Source organism: Saitoella complicata, assembly GCF_001661265.1.
Source record: "Saitoella complicata NRRL Y-17804 unplaced genomic scaffold SAICOscaffold_22, whole genome shotgun sequence".
In the NCBI taxonomy this organism is placed as follows: Eukaryota; Fungi; Ascomycota; class Saitoellomycetes; order Saitoellales; family Saitoellaceae; genus Saitoella; species Saitoella complicata.
In genome coordinates, this window is record NW_017567013.1 from 63,438 (window position 1) to 81,096 (window position 17,659).

At 53.1% G+C, this 17,659-nt stretch overlaps 5 protein-coding genes across 5 annotated transcripts; 3 read left to right on the forward strand and 2 right to left on the reverse strand.

The window, feature by feature from the left end:
- Positions 1 to 395: 395 nt before the first annotated feature.
- Positions 396 to 3,674, reverse strand: SAICODRAFT_96010 (uncharacterized protein; the record flags this gene model as incomplete). Its single annotated transcript, XM_019172020.1, has 2 exons — positions 3,608 to 3,674; positions 396 to 3,548 (listed from the first exon to the last, which is right to left on the reverse strand). Exons 1-2 carry the CDS (start codon positions 3,635 to 3,637, stop codon positions 396 to 398), a joined length of 3,183 nt encoding a protein of 1,060 aa, XP_019022092.1. The 5' UTR covers positions 3,638 to 3,674.
- Positions 3,675 to 4,560: 886 nt separating this feature from the next.
- Positions 4,561 to 6,783, forward strand: SAICODRAFT_96013 (DUF300-domain-containing protein; the record flags this gene model as incomplete). Its single annotated transcript, XM_019172021.1, has 6 exons — positions 4,561 to 4,651; positions 4,715 to 4,887; positions 4,947 to 5,336; positions 5,396 to 5,881; positions 5,930 to 6,058; positions 6,118 to 6,783. The coding sequence occupies 6 exons, from the start codon at positions 4,561 to 4,563 to the stop codon at positions 6,781 to 6,783; spliced, it is 1,935 nt and encodes a 644-aa protein (XP_019022093.1).
- Positions 6,784 to 7,920: 1,137 nt separating this feature from the next.
- Positions 7,921 to 10,851, forward strand: SAICODRAFT_9310 (uncharacterized protein; the record flags this gene model as incomplete). The annotated part of the gene is made up of 1 exon (XM_019171851.1): positions 7,921 to 10,851. One exon carries the CDS (start codon positions 7,921 to 7,923, stop codon positions 10,849 to 10,851), a length of 2,931 nt encoding a protein of 976 aa, XP_019022094.1.
- A 960-nt stretch (positions 10,852 to 11,811) lies between these two features.
- Positions 11,812 to 15,283, forward strand: SAICODRAFT_21021 (AAA-domain-containing protein; the record flags this gene model as incomplete). Its single annotated transcript, XM_019166364.1, has 3 exons — positions 11,812 to 14,546; positions 14,600 to 14,677; positions 14,730 to 15,283. The coding sequence occupies 3 exons, from the start codon at positions 11,812 to 11,814 to the stop codon at positions 15,139 to 15,141; spliced, it is 3,225 nt and encodes a 1,074-aa protein (XP_019022095.1). The 3' UTR covers positions 15,142 to 15,283.
- Positions 15,241 to 17,263, reverse strand: SAICODRAFT_96019 (cytochrome P450; the record flags this gene model as incomplete). The annotated part of the gene is made up of 5 exons (XM_019172022.1): positions 15,241 to 15,576; positions 15,628 to 15,993; positions 16,059 to 16,248; positions 16,299 to 16,783; positions 16,843 to 17,263. 5 exons carry the CDS (start codon positions 17,261 to 17,263, stop codon positions 15,425 to 15,427), a joined length of 1,614 nt encoding a protein of 537 aa, XP_019022096.1. The 3' UTR covers positions 15,241 to 15,424.
- Positions 17,264 to 17,659: the final 396 nt, after the last annotated feature.

The window sequence follows — 17,659 nt, forward strand, 5'->3', positions numbered from 1 at the left end:
GCAGCGGGGTCCAGTCGGGCCGAGTTTTCGCACGGTATGCGCGAGTTGGAAGGAGATTGTGATACAGTGGTTTGGAGAATGGATTAAACAAGATGAGCCAATCATGTCTGTTGAACAGCCTTCGGTATCCTCTCGTTCGCTCATTCAAGCTTGTGGTGAACACCCCGGACGATGTGACGATGCCATCATGCGGAGAAGATAGACGACATCGAAAGAACAGGTAGTAAAATCTGGACTATACTTAACCAAGTCCGGATCGAGTATCAGGAAGAAATGCTTTTTTATGAATGACTATCCGAAAACAAGATATTAGATTAAACAAAGAAGCAAAATGCAACTGTGAATACCATCCTCATCCTACTCTTCACGCCCTCTTTTTCTACGTCCATAACCACCTACAAGATTCCAAACACCTTCTTCAACTGCACAATCAAAGCCCACTCCTCCTTTGACACGGAATCTCTGAACGCGGGATCCTTGAGGACATCAATACTCTTTCTTGAGATCTGAGAGTAAAGCGGGTCCTTATCCGAGACCTGACGACCAATGAGGGGCTGGTTCTGTCCCTCGATCTTGACGGCGACACCACCACCAGCCTGACCCTTCTTCACGACATCGACGGACTTGTGGTTGGACTCGATGGAGGTGACGTTACCAAGGGAGATAACCTCGCCATCCTTGATGGTACAGATGGGAGTACCCACGCGCAAGGCACCCTCGACGACATCACATCCCAACAAGATAGGGTCTTTACGGGCAAAGACAGCAACGGTCCTCAACACGCAAGGGTACACAGCGATCGCCGCACCCTCCACCCTCTTCTGCTCGAGCATCTTAGTCTGGTACTCAGTGAACTGGTCGAACAAGTGGTAAATAATGTCCGCAGTGAAGATCTTGACACCGGCTTCGTCAGCGAGGTGTTGAGCATCCTTGTCGACCTTGACATCGAAACAGAGCAAAACTGCGAACTCCTTGTTCTTCTCCAGCATCGCACCGGCACGCATGACATCCTTCTTGTAGACAGGACCGATGTTGATACCAGAGACGGGAATTTTAGAGGTACGCAAGAACTCCAACAACGCCTCAAGTGCACCAAGAGTAGACGCCTGCACGCAGACACCGCGGTCAGTAGTGTCAATACGAGACAACATATCCTGCAAATCCTCCATGACAGCATCCTTCAACTCCTCCTCATCATCGTCAGGTCCACACACAAACAACCTAGAACCAGCAATCGCCTTATCCAAATCGTTCGCAGAAATCTTGACTCCCATGGCAGCCTTGATAGACTTGTGGTGCACGTACGCGGACTTGACACGTAACTCCTTCATCGGCTGGGGTGTCAACAACGCACGGATGTGCGTCACGATGGGTCCATTGATACCACACACAACGATCTTATCACCCTCATGCAAGACACCATTGACCAAGACGACATCAATCGTCGTTCCCAATCCCTCGATCATCTTGACTTCAAGCACAGTACACTCGAGCTCAGAGACGAACATGAGACGCCCAGTCATCCTCTCCTGCGTCAACTTACACAACAAGAACAAGAGATCGGGAATACCCTCTCCCGTGTGCGCGGAAGTAGGAACCAACGAGACATACTTGGCCATATTCTTGTTCTTGGAGAAGAGCTGGGAGTTGAGACCCTGCTCCGCGAACGCCAACTGCGTCTTCTCCAAGCGATCCTGGAACTCCCTCTGGACAGTCTTCTTCTGCTTCGCCAAGGATGCCTCGAAGCCGCCGTTGGGAGTAGGGTCCCAGCCGTAAAGACGGTCGATCTTGTTGAGAGCTACGATGAACGGGGTCTTCCTCTCCTTCAACAACCGGATGGACTCGAGAGTTTGGGGCTCGAGACCGTGCATGATATCAACCACCAAAACCGCAATATTACAAAGCGAACTTCCACGAGACCTCAAATTCGTGAAAGACTCGTGTCCAGGTGTGTCAATAACCAACAACCCAGGCAGCTTGAACTCGAAATCACCCTTGTTGTCAAGGACAGCAGTCTTCTTAACAATCGCATCCATCGGGAAGTAGGTGGCTCCGATTTGCTGTGTGATTCCTCCGGCTTCGCCTTCTTGGACGTTCGTTTGACGGATTTTGTCGAGGAGTTTGGTTTTTCCGGTATCGACGTGACCAAGAATACAGGCGATTGGGGAGCGGAGGTTGTCGGCGGAGCGGGCGGCCATGGCGGATTTGTGACGTTCTTCGCGGGCCTTTGCTGCCTCGGCTTTACGCTGGGCCAACATGCGCTGGTTTGCGGATTGCTCCTCGTCAGATGAGTCGTCATCGGAATCAGAATCAGAGTCTGAGTCTGAGTCATCGTTCGAATCCTCATCGCTGCCCTCATCCTCATCATCCTCGTCCTCCTCCTCGGCCTCAGGAGTGATCTCCTCAGGCGTAGCCTCCTCCTTCTCATCCTCAGACGGCGCATCCCATGCATCCTTAACCTCACCATCACTGCCGAGAGCTGCCTCCCAATCCTCCAACAAATCGTCCCCATCCTCATCCTCACCCTCCTTCTTGGCCTCCTCCTCCGCCTTCCGCTTCGCCTCCTCTTCAACCTTGCGCTTCGCCTCTTCATCGGCCTTCTTCTTCGCTTCCTCCTCCTGCTTCTTCTTGTTTCGAGAGGTGTATACGACCTTCTTGGGTTTCTTCTCCTCTTCCTCTTCAGCAGCTAATCCCTCGACCTTGACACCGGAGTCGAGGAGTTGCTGGAGTCGTCGTTGCGCTTGGGCTTGTTGCTCTTTCTGCTTCTTAGAAAGAAGCTTACCCTCAGCACGGAGCTGCTCCTTCTTCGCCTTCTCCTTCTCTTTCTTCAAGCGCTTGACTTCCTCGCGTTTCGCTTCCTCCTCAGCCTCTTGTCTCTCGATTTCCTCCAAACGCTTCCTCTCCTCCTCCTCAGCCTGGCGCTGGAGCTCCTCCTGGCGACGACGCTCCTCCTGGGCTTTCTGGAGAGCGGCGATATGCGCGGGGAGCTTCTTGCCACCCTTCTTGGCTCCAGCAGAGGCAGAGTCGTCCTCCTTCTTCTCCTCAGTGGGAGTAGTGGCGGTAGCCTCAGCCTTAGCAGCGCCAGCACCACCCTTCTTCTTCTCAGCCTGAGCCTTTTTCTTCGCCTTGTCGCGCTCCTTCTTTTCACGTTCTTTCTCAGCCTTCGTTTTGACTCTGAACTCCTCCGCCGGGGCCGCGGGCGCCTCTTCCTCCTCCTCAGCCGCAGGAGTCGCAGGCTTTCCACCCTTCTTGGCCTTCTTACCCTTCTTGGGCGCGAAGTACTCATCATCGGAAATCTCAGTAACCTCGACTGGAGCTTTTGAGACCTCCTCGGCAGGCTCCTCAGGAGTGGGGGGTTCGTCGTCCTCGACCGCAGCGGCGGCCTTCCCGCCCCTCTTCTTCTTCTTGTCCTTGGCGATCTTCATTTGTGCCATCAAGCCGCCTGCTTCCTCGACTTCGGAGTCTTCCGCAGCGGCGGCATCATCGTGTCCGTTCTTGATAGGGTCGACGTCTTGCTCGAAAGCGTCATCCCAATAATCATCGCCGCCCTGTTAACCACTTCGTTAGTCGTTGATCTGCGATCGTATTGGAAGAAGAAGAAGCCAACCTTCTTGCTCTTTGCACCCTTTTTACCCATCGTTGTAGAATGGAGGTGTATGCGTCGTCGTAATGACTCTGACTTTTACCGGTACGCGGTATCGATGCAGGCTTAATTGACTTTTCTTGGTGCCTTGCGCGTACATTGTTCCGTGGCAGTCAGGGTTACTTGGAGGACGCGTGTGGGTGAGGCAGCAACAGCAGACAACGAGGATGTCGCAAGATGAACTGAAGAGGTGAGCCTGGCCGACGTTCGTTATGAGGGAACACCATTGAACTGACCATGATCGCAGTCCGCCAAATATGACTACAAGCGAGCGAGCCATCCTGACCGAACTGCAAAAGATCCTCCTGACATGTCAACAAATGTAGGAACAACAATTGCTGTTTCTCTATAAAGCTCGCCTGACTTTGTCCTACAGTAATGCGAATCTACTCAAATCCGTTGGACTAACGACCGAAGCCGAGAACTTCGACGAGAAGGACGGAGCATTCATTGGAGCGGCGCGTGAGGCAGCGAGGAGTATGACAAAGATCTGGGCTGAAAACTTCGAGGATGTCGTTAATGCATGACGTTGAGGAATGATTGGAGTACCATGATGCGGTTGCAGAAGACCAGGTCTGAGCAAGGCTTGGAGCGGTATCCGACGGCACCTCGAACGCCATTGCCATGACATCAACAGGCGGCCGGTCAGACGTCCAGACTCCGTCGCGCCGACCATTGCGAGGAAAGGAGAGCCCCTTAGAAGTAATATTTACGACAGCATACCATAATATACCGATCCTCTTACCTTTGACTCGCTTATCTCGGGGGCCCCTTTGACTCGTGCTCCATGGTGCATGCGCCGACGTCAGCCTCAACCTTATTTGGGTCTCCACCAAACATTCCGCCAAGGACCCCGTCAACCCTCCGGTCATCTATCTTCAAACTTCATAAATCCTCCTAAAGTCGCACAAGACGAGATGGACGACATCGATCTCGGCGGCGGCTCAGGGAACAAGCTAGGAAGAGCGGTGATATACGTCGCTGGTGCTGCGACGGTGGCTGCCACCGGTATGTTCATCTTCCACAGAAATTTCAGGATTTCATGGATGAAGTGTTGACGAGGGTGAACAGGATTAGCACTCTATTCGATATGGCTCCAGCTCAAGAACTACCGGAAACCACTACTGCAGCGGTTCGTGGTGAGGATTTTGTTGATGGTGCCGTTGTATGCGATTACATGTTGGCTATCGCTGTGGAGTTTCAAACTCTCCTTCTACATCGAACCCATACGGGATATCTACGAGGTATCTACCCCTCCTCCTTCCACCAAGCGAATCGCTCGCTAACCCTCACGATGTGAAAGGCCTTTGTAATTTACTGCTTCTTCGCCCTCCTCATCGCCTACCTCGGCGGCGAGCGAAACCTCGTCATCATGATGCACGGTCGAACCCCCAAACCCCACGCCTGGCCTCTCAACCACTTCCTCCCCCGCGTCGACATCTCCGACCCATACACCTTCCTCGCCATCAAACGCGGAATCTTACAATATACTTGGCTCAAGCCGATATTGGCGGCGGCAACGGTGTTGATGAAGTGGGCGGATGTGTATCAGGAGGGGTACATTGGGTTAGGTAGTGGGTATTTGTGGAGTGGGTTGGTGTATAATGTTAGTGTTACGGTGAGTTTGTATAGTTTGGCGATGTTTTGGGTGTGTATGTCGAAGGATTTGCAGCCATTCCGACCTATGCCGAAGGTTCGTATTTCCACTACGTTCTCCTTTCGAGGATTCAGCTAACATGGAAGTACGAACAGTTCCTGACGATCAAACTCGTCATCTTCGCCTCCTACTGGCAAGGCTTCGCCCTCGCCATCTTTGTCTGGTTGGGAACAATTCATCAGGTGGGCGGGTACACCCCCGACAACATCGCCCGCGCAATCCAGGATGCACTAATCTGTTTCGAGATGCCCATGTTCGCAATCGGACACTGGTACGCGTTCTCCTACAAAGATTACTGCGACCCAACTATCTCCGCCGCTCGAATGCCGGTGTACTACGCCCTTCGCGACGCGTTCGGGGTGCGGGACTTGGTGCAGGACTCGAGGGACACGCTTCTTGGTGAACGCTACGGCTACCGCGCCTTCGAACCCGGAGAAGTCGAAATCCTCCCCGGCGCAGACGCCCGCTGGGCCCGACAAATGGAAGGTCTCCGTTACGAAAAAGGTGGGAAATCCAAGTATTGGATCCCTAAACCCCCTGTCGTCAACTCGCGTACTGCGCTATTGGGTGCAGTTGGTGGTGTAACGGGTGCGGGACAACCGATGTATGTGCAGGTGAGTAAAGCGGAGGCGGAGAGGTGGAGGAAGGGGAGGAAGGGGCGGCAGGTGTTGGTTGAGAGTGAGCTGGAGTTTGAGGTTGATGAGAGGGTTGAGCGGTTGTATCGGGATGCGAAGGGGTTGGAGTTTGGGGATTATAACGTGAGATCTCTTCCTTGGAGATTGAAGAGGATGTGTGTGCTAATTTGTGGATTGTGTAGTATCCGGTGATTGAGGTTCATAACGGACCGATTAGCCAATTCGTCAATAGCCGAGGCAACCTACAACACCCTACGACTTCGACACATGCGGCACTTCTCAAAGGAAAGGGACGGGCAGATAACCCGGAACGGTTACCGCGACCTTCGTCGCATCGGCAGTCGAGTACGCAGTCTGGGTCCTCTACGTCATCGGCTAGGGAGGGGTTGGTGGATTTGGTCGTTGAGGACCGTGATGAAGAAGAACGGGAACGCGTAAGAGCGAGAAAGGAGGGTCGGGCATGGGATGAGGACCGGAAGTTTTACCGGAGGGTCGAGGAAGGACATCGTTCGCGGTCTCGTTCGACCGCTACTCAAGATCGTGAGGATTCGAGATTAGTGAGTACGGAGGAGGAATTAGAAAGTGCACGGGAAGTCGAGGAAGAGGAGATTGTGGTTGAGAGTACGGGGATTGCGCCGCTGGGCCCTGCGGGGGAGATGAGGGGTGATGGGATGCCGCAGGGGAGTTATGATCCTTTTACGATTGTGAGCAGTGATGAGGAGGAAGAAGATAATGGAGAGAGCAGTAAGAAGAATGGGAGTGAGCATGGGCAGCATGGATTGATACATTGTCAGTATTCGTCTAGTTTGGCACCGGAGAGGAGTGTCTGGGCACGGGATGAGATCTGACGGTGACCACCACCAGGCGATATGTCTAAATTTTAGGTAATACGATACAGATGCTGGCCATGGACATCGATCTGTTTAACAAATGATTTGTTTTCTACATCTTACTGACGATCGGACGATGGAACGGCATGCTTCGCTTCCAGCTTCCCCGGCTGTTCGGCGTGCAATCTGAAATCATGCATCCGGAGCCGCTGGTTAAACTAGACTGAGTCGCTGCGAGGAGCCTTGCCACGAGTCAAATACAGAGTCGAGAGCTCGATTGCAAGCTGAAGGGTCCAGGCGCGACGGGTCGTTGTTTGACGCTTGTGTTGGAGGAGGATGAGGATGACGGGGGTGGTCTTGCCTCTTTGAAGAGTTGACTTGGAGTTTCGACTTGGTGAATTCAGCGGCCGCGGTTGCGGTTTCCTAAGGCGGACATTCGAATTCGTCCTTGTGTAAGCTTTTAAGGTTTGTTAGCGCGCGGCGGAGAAACTGGGAGCTTGAACTGCAAATATATCAGGGGCCTCCTCTCGGACCAGCATCATCAACAATCATCCAAACCGTTGCTCGGACCCTCTCGAAACCATATTCAAGCGCCTTGAGCTTCAGGGTCATCTGTATCGAGTAACCCGTTACGAGGAGAGATCCCGGTTTCGGCTGCACTTACGCATCTAAGCTCTAAGCTTTGACAGCATCACGCGGACGTCTTCGAGCAATCTACTTCAGGACGACATTCGAATAAGTTGAACCAGCTCATCCCTTACAAGGGTTTGATTACGCGCTGCACGTGAAAGTTCAAAGTTCTGGCAAGGATTCCTGTCAAACACTGATCAGTTGCTGCGCCGTTCGTCAAAGATCCCCCAGTCAAGTTCGACGAATAAAGGAGGGGTGCGTACCGTCAAACGCGATTATTCTATCTGATCGAAACCTCCTTTTGTCCTAGTTGAGGCCTCTTGTTTCCGTTGAGGGTAGATCCTCGCCGTTCGTCAGCGTCAGCTCATCTATAAGTGACGGTCATCCTCACCTTCTTCTCGACGTCTTCTCGAGTCCGTACCCTTCATCGTTTTCTTCGTTCCTTTCGACGACTCCATCTCACCTTGTCTCGGTCTTATCGACTACGACACTGAACATCTACTACAACATACAATAAGAGAAACGATGCATCAATCCGACCTCGCCTCTCTTCGTCCGCCCTCGCCGAAAGCCTCCTTCGTCAAACGTTTCGCCCGTTCTCTTGGTTTGCGCAAGAAGAAGTCCAAAACGCCCGTGAACGACAACTTCTCCACCCTCGCTCGTCAAGCATCTCATAGCACTCTTCAACAAGGCCAAGGTCACTATGACGGTCACCCTCCTCAGTCTGCCTCGTCTTATGCCAGGAGCGGTGGTGCACTCAGTGTGAATGGCTACGGTGGTCCAGCGATCAGCGACCTTGCCGACGACGTCAGTCCCGTCACTCGCCCCCTTATGTCGAGGCCTATCGCGAGGGATGAGGCTTATGCCCCTACGCCCAAGGTCACACGCATGCGCCAGGAGTCGTCTGGACGTTCCGCTACTCCTTCTGGCGGTGCTCCTTACCACCATCAGCAACAGCAGCACATGCCGTATCAGCAACAACAGTACGCGCAGCATTACTCCAACCTGAACGAGGCTATCGTTCCCCGTGCTCCGGCCCTCCGCGCCCAACCATCGCAAGCTGGTCTCGCGAATCAACGCCGTGGGCCTCCTGCTCCTCTCGACGTCGCTCCCCACCGCCAGCGCGAAGCGAGCGTCGACTCCCGCTCCCTCGCCTCCGCCCGTTCTGGTTCCTTGAATGGTCAACAAGTCGAGGAGATGGATTGGGCGACCTACCTTAAGTCCTACGCTGAAGGCAAGATCAACGTGTCGAAGCCCGTCTTGTCCAAACATGCCCCGGCCGAGGTCAACGGATTCTTCCCTGCGCCTAAGCCTGCGAACGATAAGGCTCGTATCGCCGCGCTGCATTCGTATGGAATCATGCCTGAGGAAGGTGATGCGGATGTTCATGTTGACGAGAGTAAGTTCCCGAGGAGGCCTAGTGAGGATGACCTCCGTTCCCTCCCGTCGACTTCGTCTACTGGTGCTGGTGGAGTCAAGACCGCACCGTCCTCTATCGAGCGTTTCCAGCGCATCGTTGTCTCCGCTCGTCGTCATTTCGGAACAAAGATGTGTCTCATCTCCCTCGTCGACGAGAAGAAACAATTCTTCAAATGTGAGGTTGGTTTGGGCGCACCGAGTACGGGCCGAGATGTCGCATTCTGTGGACATACTATTTTGACGAATGAGCCCATGGTCGTCCTCGATACTCTCAATGACTGGAGGTTGTGTAATAACCCTCTCGTTACGGGTGATCCGTTTATTCGCTTCTACTGTGGTGCCCCCATCATCACGCCGGATGGCTTCGCGATCGGAACAGTGTGTATCATCGATACGAAACCGCGCTCGGAGTTCCCGCCTGCGGATCGGAGGAGGTTGATTGAGTATGCGCGTATGGCGATGGACGAGATCGAGTTTGCGCGTGCAGAGCGGGAGAAGAAGTTACGTGCCGAGATGGAGAGTACACTGCAATCTTTCCGTCAGGGCGCAACCACGTCGTTGCCTGAGTCTCCGACGAGGATGGATAACCCCAACGGTGGAATGGGATTGAATATTCCACTCAAGTTTGGGCCGAAGAGGTTGGGGAAGTTGAGTGGGATGAGTGCTGTTGCCACGATGGAGGGCGAGCAGGAGAGGTATCGAGAGGTTGATCATGGGAGGTTTGGGGAGGAGGAGGATGGGGAGAACTACAACGGAAACGGGCACGAGAATGGGAATGGGGTTGAGGAGACGGATGGAGAGATTGTTGAGACGGAGGTTGTGGTCAGGAAGAAGCCATCCAATCACGCTCTTCGTCAACACCAACAGAACGAGGATGACTTCCCCCTTCGCCTCAAGTACGGTCGTAACGACGGTACCATTTCCGACGACGTGATCCGTTCCGTCGAGTACGCTGGTCGTCGTGCTGCCGAAGCCGCCGCACGCGCTGTCGCTGAAGCTGAAGGTGGCCATTTGAGCGAGTTCGAGCCCGATTCACAGAAGACTGCGATTCTTACGGATGACAAGCAGTTTGTGCAACGGGATGTTGTGCATGGGGATGGGAAGGTTACGACGAGGACGAAGGGTGCTGTTGCGAATCCGAAGGTTACGTTGGATGGGGTTAGAGCGATGAAGGCCAAGCAGCAGCAGCAGCAGCATCAACAACAACAGCAGCGCGGTGTTCCTGTGTTGAATGAGCCTGCCTCGTCAATTAGTCCTCATTCGAGCGCGTTGTTGTCTGCGCAGGGGGTTCCTACTCCGCCTGAGAGTCCTGCTATGTCCGCTACCACCGCTCGTCGTCATCGCGATGGTTCTTTCTCGTCTGAAGCTACGGGTACAAGCTCCGCTGTTGACCCTGCTCTCGCACTCCAGCAACAGCAGCGTGCGAAGCAGGAAGCTATGGCTCATGCTCGTGCTGGACAGAACGTCACGCCTGCTTCTGTCCCTCGTCAAGTTGCGCCTGCTCCTCAGCAACAGACTTTGCCTCCTGCACAGCTTGCGGTACAGTTAATCGCGCAGACGTTGAGGTTGGATTTCGTTTATATCCTTCGTATCTCGCCGCAGCGTAACCAGGCTAACACATCGGGTGCCACCTCCCGTGGAGGACGTGGAGGGAACAACTTGATCGTGGATGCTGCTGCCGGAATCACCACCGAGCTCCTCGCCGAAGTCGGCATGCCGCGCCCTCCCCCCGTCTTCGACGGTTCCCTCCACCTCCGCGCTCTCCGCAGTGATGGCGGTTTGATCTACCAAAACCCTGACAACGACGAAGGCGACAATACCGATCCCGCAGCTTTCAAAGTCGGAATCCTGATGCCGCTTTGGAGGGAGGGTGGCACGCGCACTGAGCAGGTGTTGAAGAGTAAGACGGGAGCGGTATTGGCTGGGTTCACGAGGAAGATGAGGCCTACCGGGCTTGGGTTTACAGCGGATGAGGTGAGGTATGTTAGGGAGTTTGGGCAGACGATGAAGGAGGTTTTGGCCGGGCCTGATATGTGAGGGCCGTGTCTTGGTATTGTCTATCTGTGGTTTTCTTTGTTATTCGTTGTTTGTTGGTTTGGGAGGGGCCGAGGTCAGTCATTTCATCACGTTGAAGCATTGCTTGAGGGGTTGGTTATAGGCGTATGTACTTGGAGTTTGTCTTGCGATCATAGCTATATGGTACTTATCTAATCTTTCAAATCCAGCTACCCTGGTCTTTGCAATGCCATTGCAATTGGAATCCTCAGTTCACCACCCGCTGCCTTACTGCTGTGTGCAAAATTCTTGACGCGGCGCATTTTACCGCCTACCTGCGCGGGAATAGTTTCATGAACCAGCCCATCTTCGTAGACAAGGCTTAGGAGGGCGATTTCAGGGTGAAAGTCGATAGATCATACTCTTAGGAATCGATAGATGTCCTCAAAATGCGTTTAGTACCGTTTCTCATAGAGTTGTGACATTATGAAGGATTTCGCCATAGGTGCATAATGTTGCATGAACATGCATGAAAGCAACGAAAACACTCTCTGGACCCACAAACCTCAAAACCTGTTAGAATCAAAGAAACCACACATAGAACTTGTTCATCCAAGCTCCCTCTATCTCATGGAACCCGGAGCTGCATCCCTAGTGGCTTCTAGGGTCCGTTTCTTTCTTAAACCTGAAACCACCTTTTCAGCATGAAGCGACTGAGGGAGGCCTTGTGGCCCAAAACCGGTGGCACGACGTGATTGCTAAGGATAGGTATGATCATTTTAAACCCTTACTCGACCTCCGAGGCCTTTATCTATGTTGTTTTAGGGGTTTTTGTCATATGGAGTTTGCGATTAGCGCGCACATGGGAAAGTTACGTCAAGAATTTTGCACACAGCAGTAGCGCCACCGGGGACCCCGCAATCCGCACCTCCGAGGTCCCCGTAACCGTACATACTCCAAAGCCAGAGCGCAACGGACTTCGACAGTCTGTTACACTCCATGATGCCAGCAGCGTTACGGAAACCGCGATTTATGCCATTACGTGCCACGTTGACTGTCCTTGACGAGTTGTCTGAGGAGGTTGCGGTGATGTCGCAGGATTTGTGGGATGAGATGTATCGACCGGAGGAGATCTCTCGGGGGTATTGCTACGTCGCCGTTGAGGTTAATATCTACGATTCGAAAGAATATTGCGTGCTCAGGGCTGATCTTAATCCGTCACTGCCATTTGGCACTGTCGCTATTGGGAGCAAGGTCGGCGACTGGACGGATGGAACGGTGGTGAAGGTACAGTCCACTAGACCTGTGGAGCTGACAAATGTGATCCTTTCGACAGATCCAGTGTTTTATGATGCGATTGTTGAGAATAAAGTGGGGTTGGCGGAGTGGATCCGGAGGTCAGGGAGGATCATCCGAACAGGTACGAAGTTGCAGCTCGATGTGGAAGGAGGAAACACGGCTCTCCATTTACGATTATGCGAACCTGTGGTACAAGGAGTCATTGGCGCGGAGACTGAGCTTGTGATTGCTCGAGGGGCCAGTTCAAATGAGGTTGGGGAGGAGGATGTGGATGAGCTGGTGGGTGAGCTGGACAAGTCTCGGTTCTTCGGACTGGAAGGTTCGCATACAAGTCTGACTTCGAGTTTGCATTTCTCCGTGCCAACACAATCAAAAGCGTTGCTACCGTCCTTGCAGGCTCACGTCTTGACAAGACCCGTACGGGTTGAGCGACTTCAGGGACAGCACATCTCAGAGGACGAAGATAAGGAGGTGTGGGTCTTGCTGAATTCGGAAGCCATGTGTTCTTTGGGACTTTTCAGTGAGGACCTATGCTGGGTTTCTAACGGAGCTGACGTACCCAAGCGGCTCGTCCGGGTATTCGCCGGTGATGAAAGTGACGATGGCGTACGTCTATCTCCAGTGTTATGGCACAATATGGGATCACCAGCTCAGCTCGTCTTCACACCTCTCTCTCCTTCTGAGAAGAGGAAGCAGGCCCTCCTCAAAGTCGCTGACGCAATCAACATATACAAGATCCCCACCCCGACATCCACGGACCGCGAACTCCAACCAGCTGTTCTCAGTGCACTGAAATCCCATTTCTCCAACATGAAACGAGTGATGCGAAGTGGCGATATCTTCGGCGTCGGGATTGACGAGGAGACTGCTCGTGCGTTATACGTCCCGCCTTCTCCCGACGCAGATGAGGACGATGGTGAGGATCTGGAACTGTTGAGTGGACGAAAAACGGCGGCAGTCTGGTTTATGGTCGAGATCGAGGGTGAAATGAAGGATGCGGAGGTCATTGTCGATCCAAAAACGACAAGGATGACACAAGTCGGCTCAAAACAACTTACCATACCGAAGCTATCGAGCGGATGGCCGACATATCTTGGCCTATCAACAACCCTACCAGCATCGCCACCCTCCTCCACCCCCGCCACGGATCTGCCCCCAGCCTACCCCCGCCTAAAAGCCCTGCTCACCGCCGCCCTATCCCCGCGTGCCCGCAAACTTCCTATAAGCACAATTCTCCTCTACGGCGCCCGCGCCGTTGGGAAATCCACACTCGCGCACTGGGCCGCGGGAGAACTTGGTATCCACGTCTTCGAGATAAACGCGTACGAGATCGTTGGTGAGACGAGTGCAAAAACGGAGGCGTATTTGAGGGCCAGGATTGAGAGAGCTGGGGCGTATGCGCCTTGCCTCATCCTCTTGCGGCATGTCGAGGCGTTGGGGAGGAAGAAGTCTGACAACGAGAATGGGGAAAGCTTTGGGAGAGAGATTATTGCTGAGGCACTGGAAGAGGCGAGAAAACTTGCCGGTGAATTCGGCGTTGCGCTTGTTGGTACAACCTCTGAGAAGGAGAAGGTTGGGGAGGGTGTCGTGGCGGCGTTTCGGCATGAGATTGAGGTTGGGGCGCCAAGCGAGGGGGAGAGGTTGTGTATCTTGGAGACGCTGGTTGAGAGGGGCGGCGTGAGGGTTAGTCCGGATGTTGAGTTGAGGAGTCTGGCGGTCAAGAGCGCTGCGCTTGTTGCGGGTGATTTGGTAGATGTTGTACGGCGAGCAGAAATGGTCGCCGATACCCGGATCGAGAACTTCATCTCCAGCTCTGGACAAGCTATATCGGCGAAGGATGTGCAGGTTGCTGGGAGGTGGGTAACTGCGGCAGATTTCGAGGCGGCAATGACGGAGGCGAGAAAGGCGTATTCGGACTCCATCGGTGCGCCGAAGATCCCGAACGTAACATGGGATGATGTCGGTGGGTTGGCGAGTGTGAAGGATGATATCATGGACACGATCCAACTTCCTCTGGATCACCCCGAACTGTTCGCTTCGGGGATGAAGAAGCGTTCGGGTATCCTCTTCTATGGTCCCCCGGGTACGGGTAAGACTTTACTCGCCAAAGCTGTCGCAACTAGTTTCTCTCTCAACTTCTTCAGTGTCAAGGGTCCGGAGTTGCTGAACATGTACATCGGTGAATCCGAAGCAAATGTCCGCCGTGTCTTCCAGCGAGCTCGAGAAGCGAGGCCTTGTGTGGTGTTCTTCGATGAACTGGATTCCGTAGCGCCGAAGAGGGGTAATCAGGGTGACAGTGGAGGTGTGATGGATCGAATTGTGAGTCAATTGCTTGCAGAGTTGGATGGTATGAGTGGTGGGGGAAGTGGAGATGTCTTTGTTATTGGAGCTACGAACAGGCCAGATTTGCTTGATCCAGCTTTGTTGAGACCGGGACGGTGAGCTTTGGCCTTCGGCATGTTTTTGCGGAGTCGCTGACAATTCCTCACAGATTCGACAAAATGGTGTATCTCGGAGTCAGTAATACGCATGAGCAGCAGCTGAACATCTTGCAAGCATTGACACGAAAGTAAGTCAATGCTCCTGTTGCGTCCACGATCTGCTACTGACATCGCTTACAGGTTCCGCCTTTCGCCACCCCTCGACCTTGCGAACATCGCCAATGCCTGTCCTTTTACCTACACCGGAGCCGATTTCTACGCCCTGTGTTCTGATGCCATGCTGAAGGCCATGACACGACAAGCGGCCGCCGTGGATCGGAAGGTCAAGTCCTACGTCCCTCCCATTTCAACACACTATTTCTTCGATCACCTGGCGACTGAGGAGGATACTGAAGTTGTCGTTACAGAAGAGGATTTCAAAGATGCGATGAATGAGTTGGTCCCGAGTGTTAGTGAGAAGGAGTTGGCTCATTTCAAGGAGATTCAGAGCAAGTTTAGCATGAAGAAAGAGGAGAAGAAGGACAAAGGAAAGGGTAAGGCCGTTGAGGACGATGTGGTGCATAATGGGAATGGAGCGGAGCCGTATACGTAGGTTGGGAAGGAGGTGGTGGAAGTCGATGAGGCAGCGAATAACATGGACCAAGAGGAAGGACGGGGCTCAATAGGCAAGGTGGACAGGAAAGGAAAAGGGAACGAAAGAGCATTCTAGCATCATACAATATACTGAGTCACCCTTAAAAAGAGCGTGCCTGTCATTAACACATTTATTCCTGCATCGAGCACTTCACACCCGTGCCAGTAGTCTTGCGAAGAAGAGTGGTAATGAGAGACTTTGCACCGGGCATACAAATAACGCGTGCAAGCACAGAACCTCGCTACTGAGTTGATTCCGGCTGCGTTTCTGCGTGAATCTTTCCAAGCTCCGTCCTCGCATTGGCAGCCTCCTCCTCCATCACCTGGGCATACGCTGGTCCACGTGAACTGATCTTAGTATCAATCTCAGCGGCAGCCGCAGAATAACTGACAACTATTCTCAAAGTCAGCATCAACCATCCACATCAAGTTCGGTACAACGTACAGATATCGAACTCAGCAAAGTCCTTGACCGCCTTCCCAGTCTTCTTCCACACAGGCCTAGCAATGTCAAATCCCCACAACAACCTACTGACCTGCAAAAACAAGCTAGCTTCGGCGACATGGATACCTGGACACATACGTCTTCCGAAGCCATAGCTGAAGTGGTCGCGTTTCATGGGGTCGGATTGGGTTGCTGAGGCGGAGGCGGAGAGGGTGTGGTTGAGGAAGCGAGTGGGGTCGAAGGTGTCTGGGGAGGAGTAATGAGCGGGATCACGGTTGATTATGTGGACTTGTGCGGAGATGACTGAGCCTGCTGGGATGTGGTAGCCGTTGTATACGTCGTCTTGGGTTGTTGCATGGGGAAGTGCTAAGGTTTCGCACGGTCAGTCACATGGGGAACAGACAAGACGTTGAGAATGGAAGTGGAGGTACCGAAAGGAGCAATGCCCTGCCACCTATGACATTCTTTGATGAACGCATGCACGTAGGGGAGGGAGGGCTCGTCTTCCCAAGTTGGCAGGCGGTTCGGCCCGACGACCTCGTCGAGTTCGGCTTGGGCCTTTTTGACGCATTCTGTATGAAGCCCAGCGATTACGTAGAACACTGTTGTCCATATCGCGGTCTATGAACACGATTAGCAGAAAAACAGAGTCAATGGTAGTAGCAGGATACCGTGTCAGCTCCTGCAAATACCAAAGATCCCATCAGACCATAGCCAATCCTCAGATCCGTCCACTTCTCTGGATCCTCCTTCTGGTGCTTCAGAAGTGCACCCCCGAATGTATGCGGAGTTTTCCCAGTTTCAATATTTTCTTTGCAAACCTCCCAGAACGGAATCCAAAATCCAATCGCGTCTTCATAATACGCACGACCTTTGGCACGCCACGAGTTGAAGAAATCGGGAAGATGACGAATGAAGGGAAACGAGTCGACCAGAAACCGTCCTGGGAGAAGGAGATTCGCAAGGTTGTCCGCAGTCTTCTGAAGTGCTTTAGTGACTGGACTTTCCAGATCGTCGATACGCATTCCGTACAAAACGGAAAGGATGACGGAGAGCGAGAAGAGTTTCGTCCATTCACGGTACTTCTCAGGAGCGTGAAGCATACGGTTAAGGAACTGAAGGTTCTCGTATTCCTGGAAAGTATGGAATTTCTCGGCTGCGTGGGTACCCAGAAGAGCATGAGAGACTTTCCGGCTTTCCTATGTGCAAATACACTGTGAGACTCGTTAAGAGGGGAGTAAGGAGATGCACGTGCCCGCCATTCAGCGTTGTAGGTCATCATGGCAAACCTGTGCTTTCCAACGATATCCATGATATGGAGGTGCGGCCTTCCACCATATACAGCCCCACGCTTATTCATCAACTCATCTGCTATCTTGCCGTCGGCAATAGAGATGATCGTACGGAAAGGCCCAGCTCTCAAAGCGACGATGGGGCCATACTTGGCATGAAGGTCTTTGTAGAACTGACGCTGACGACCACCTTTGGCCTTCGTGAGCTGGTGTAGGTTGCCGAGAAAGGGGAGCCCAGGAGGGCCCGGAGGAAGCGGAGCGGGCTTGTTCCTACCGGCGCTGGAAACGGTGACAACGAGGAGGCCTATGATACCAGCCAGCAAGATGCTGGTGAAAACCTCCATAGTCCTGAAGAGCGATGACGTTTGGTTTCGATGGTTTCAGCAAAGCAAAAATAGGCCCAGCTGGTTGTATGGCGACCCACGGTTCATGAGCTTCCATGTGATGCACGTTAAACGGCGGCCCGTCCGTAAGCCGAGGCATAGAACGGCATCAATTTGGTGACTCGTGCTACAGGGTAGATCGGAGGAGGAGTTTGACCCCATGGTGAACCTACAGACGAGTTGCCATTAGATATAAGTAGGTGAAAGCAAGCAACATAGCTCCAACCAATAGATCACCGGGTATACGTTTGCTAGATATCAACCAGATGTTACACCAGAACCAAATTCTTCCTGGCGACAGGCCTGACCACAAATATCGTACACCCTCATTTGTCGAAGAGAGCACCCATGGACACC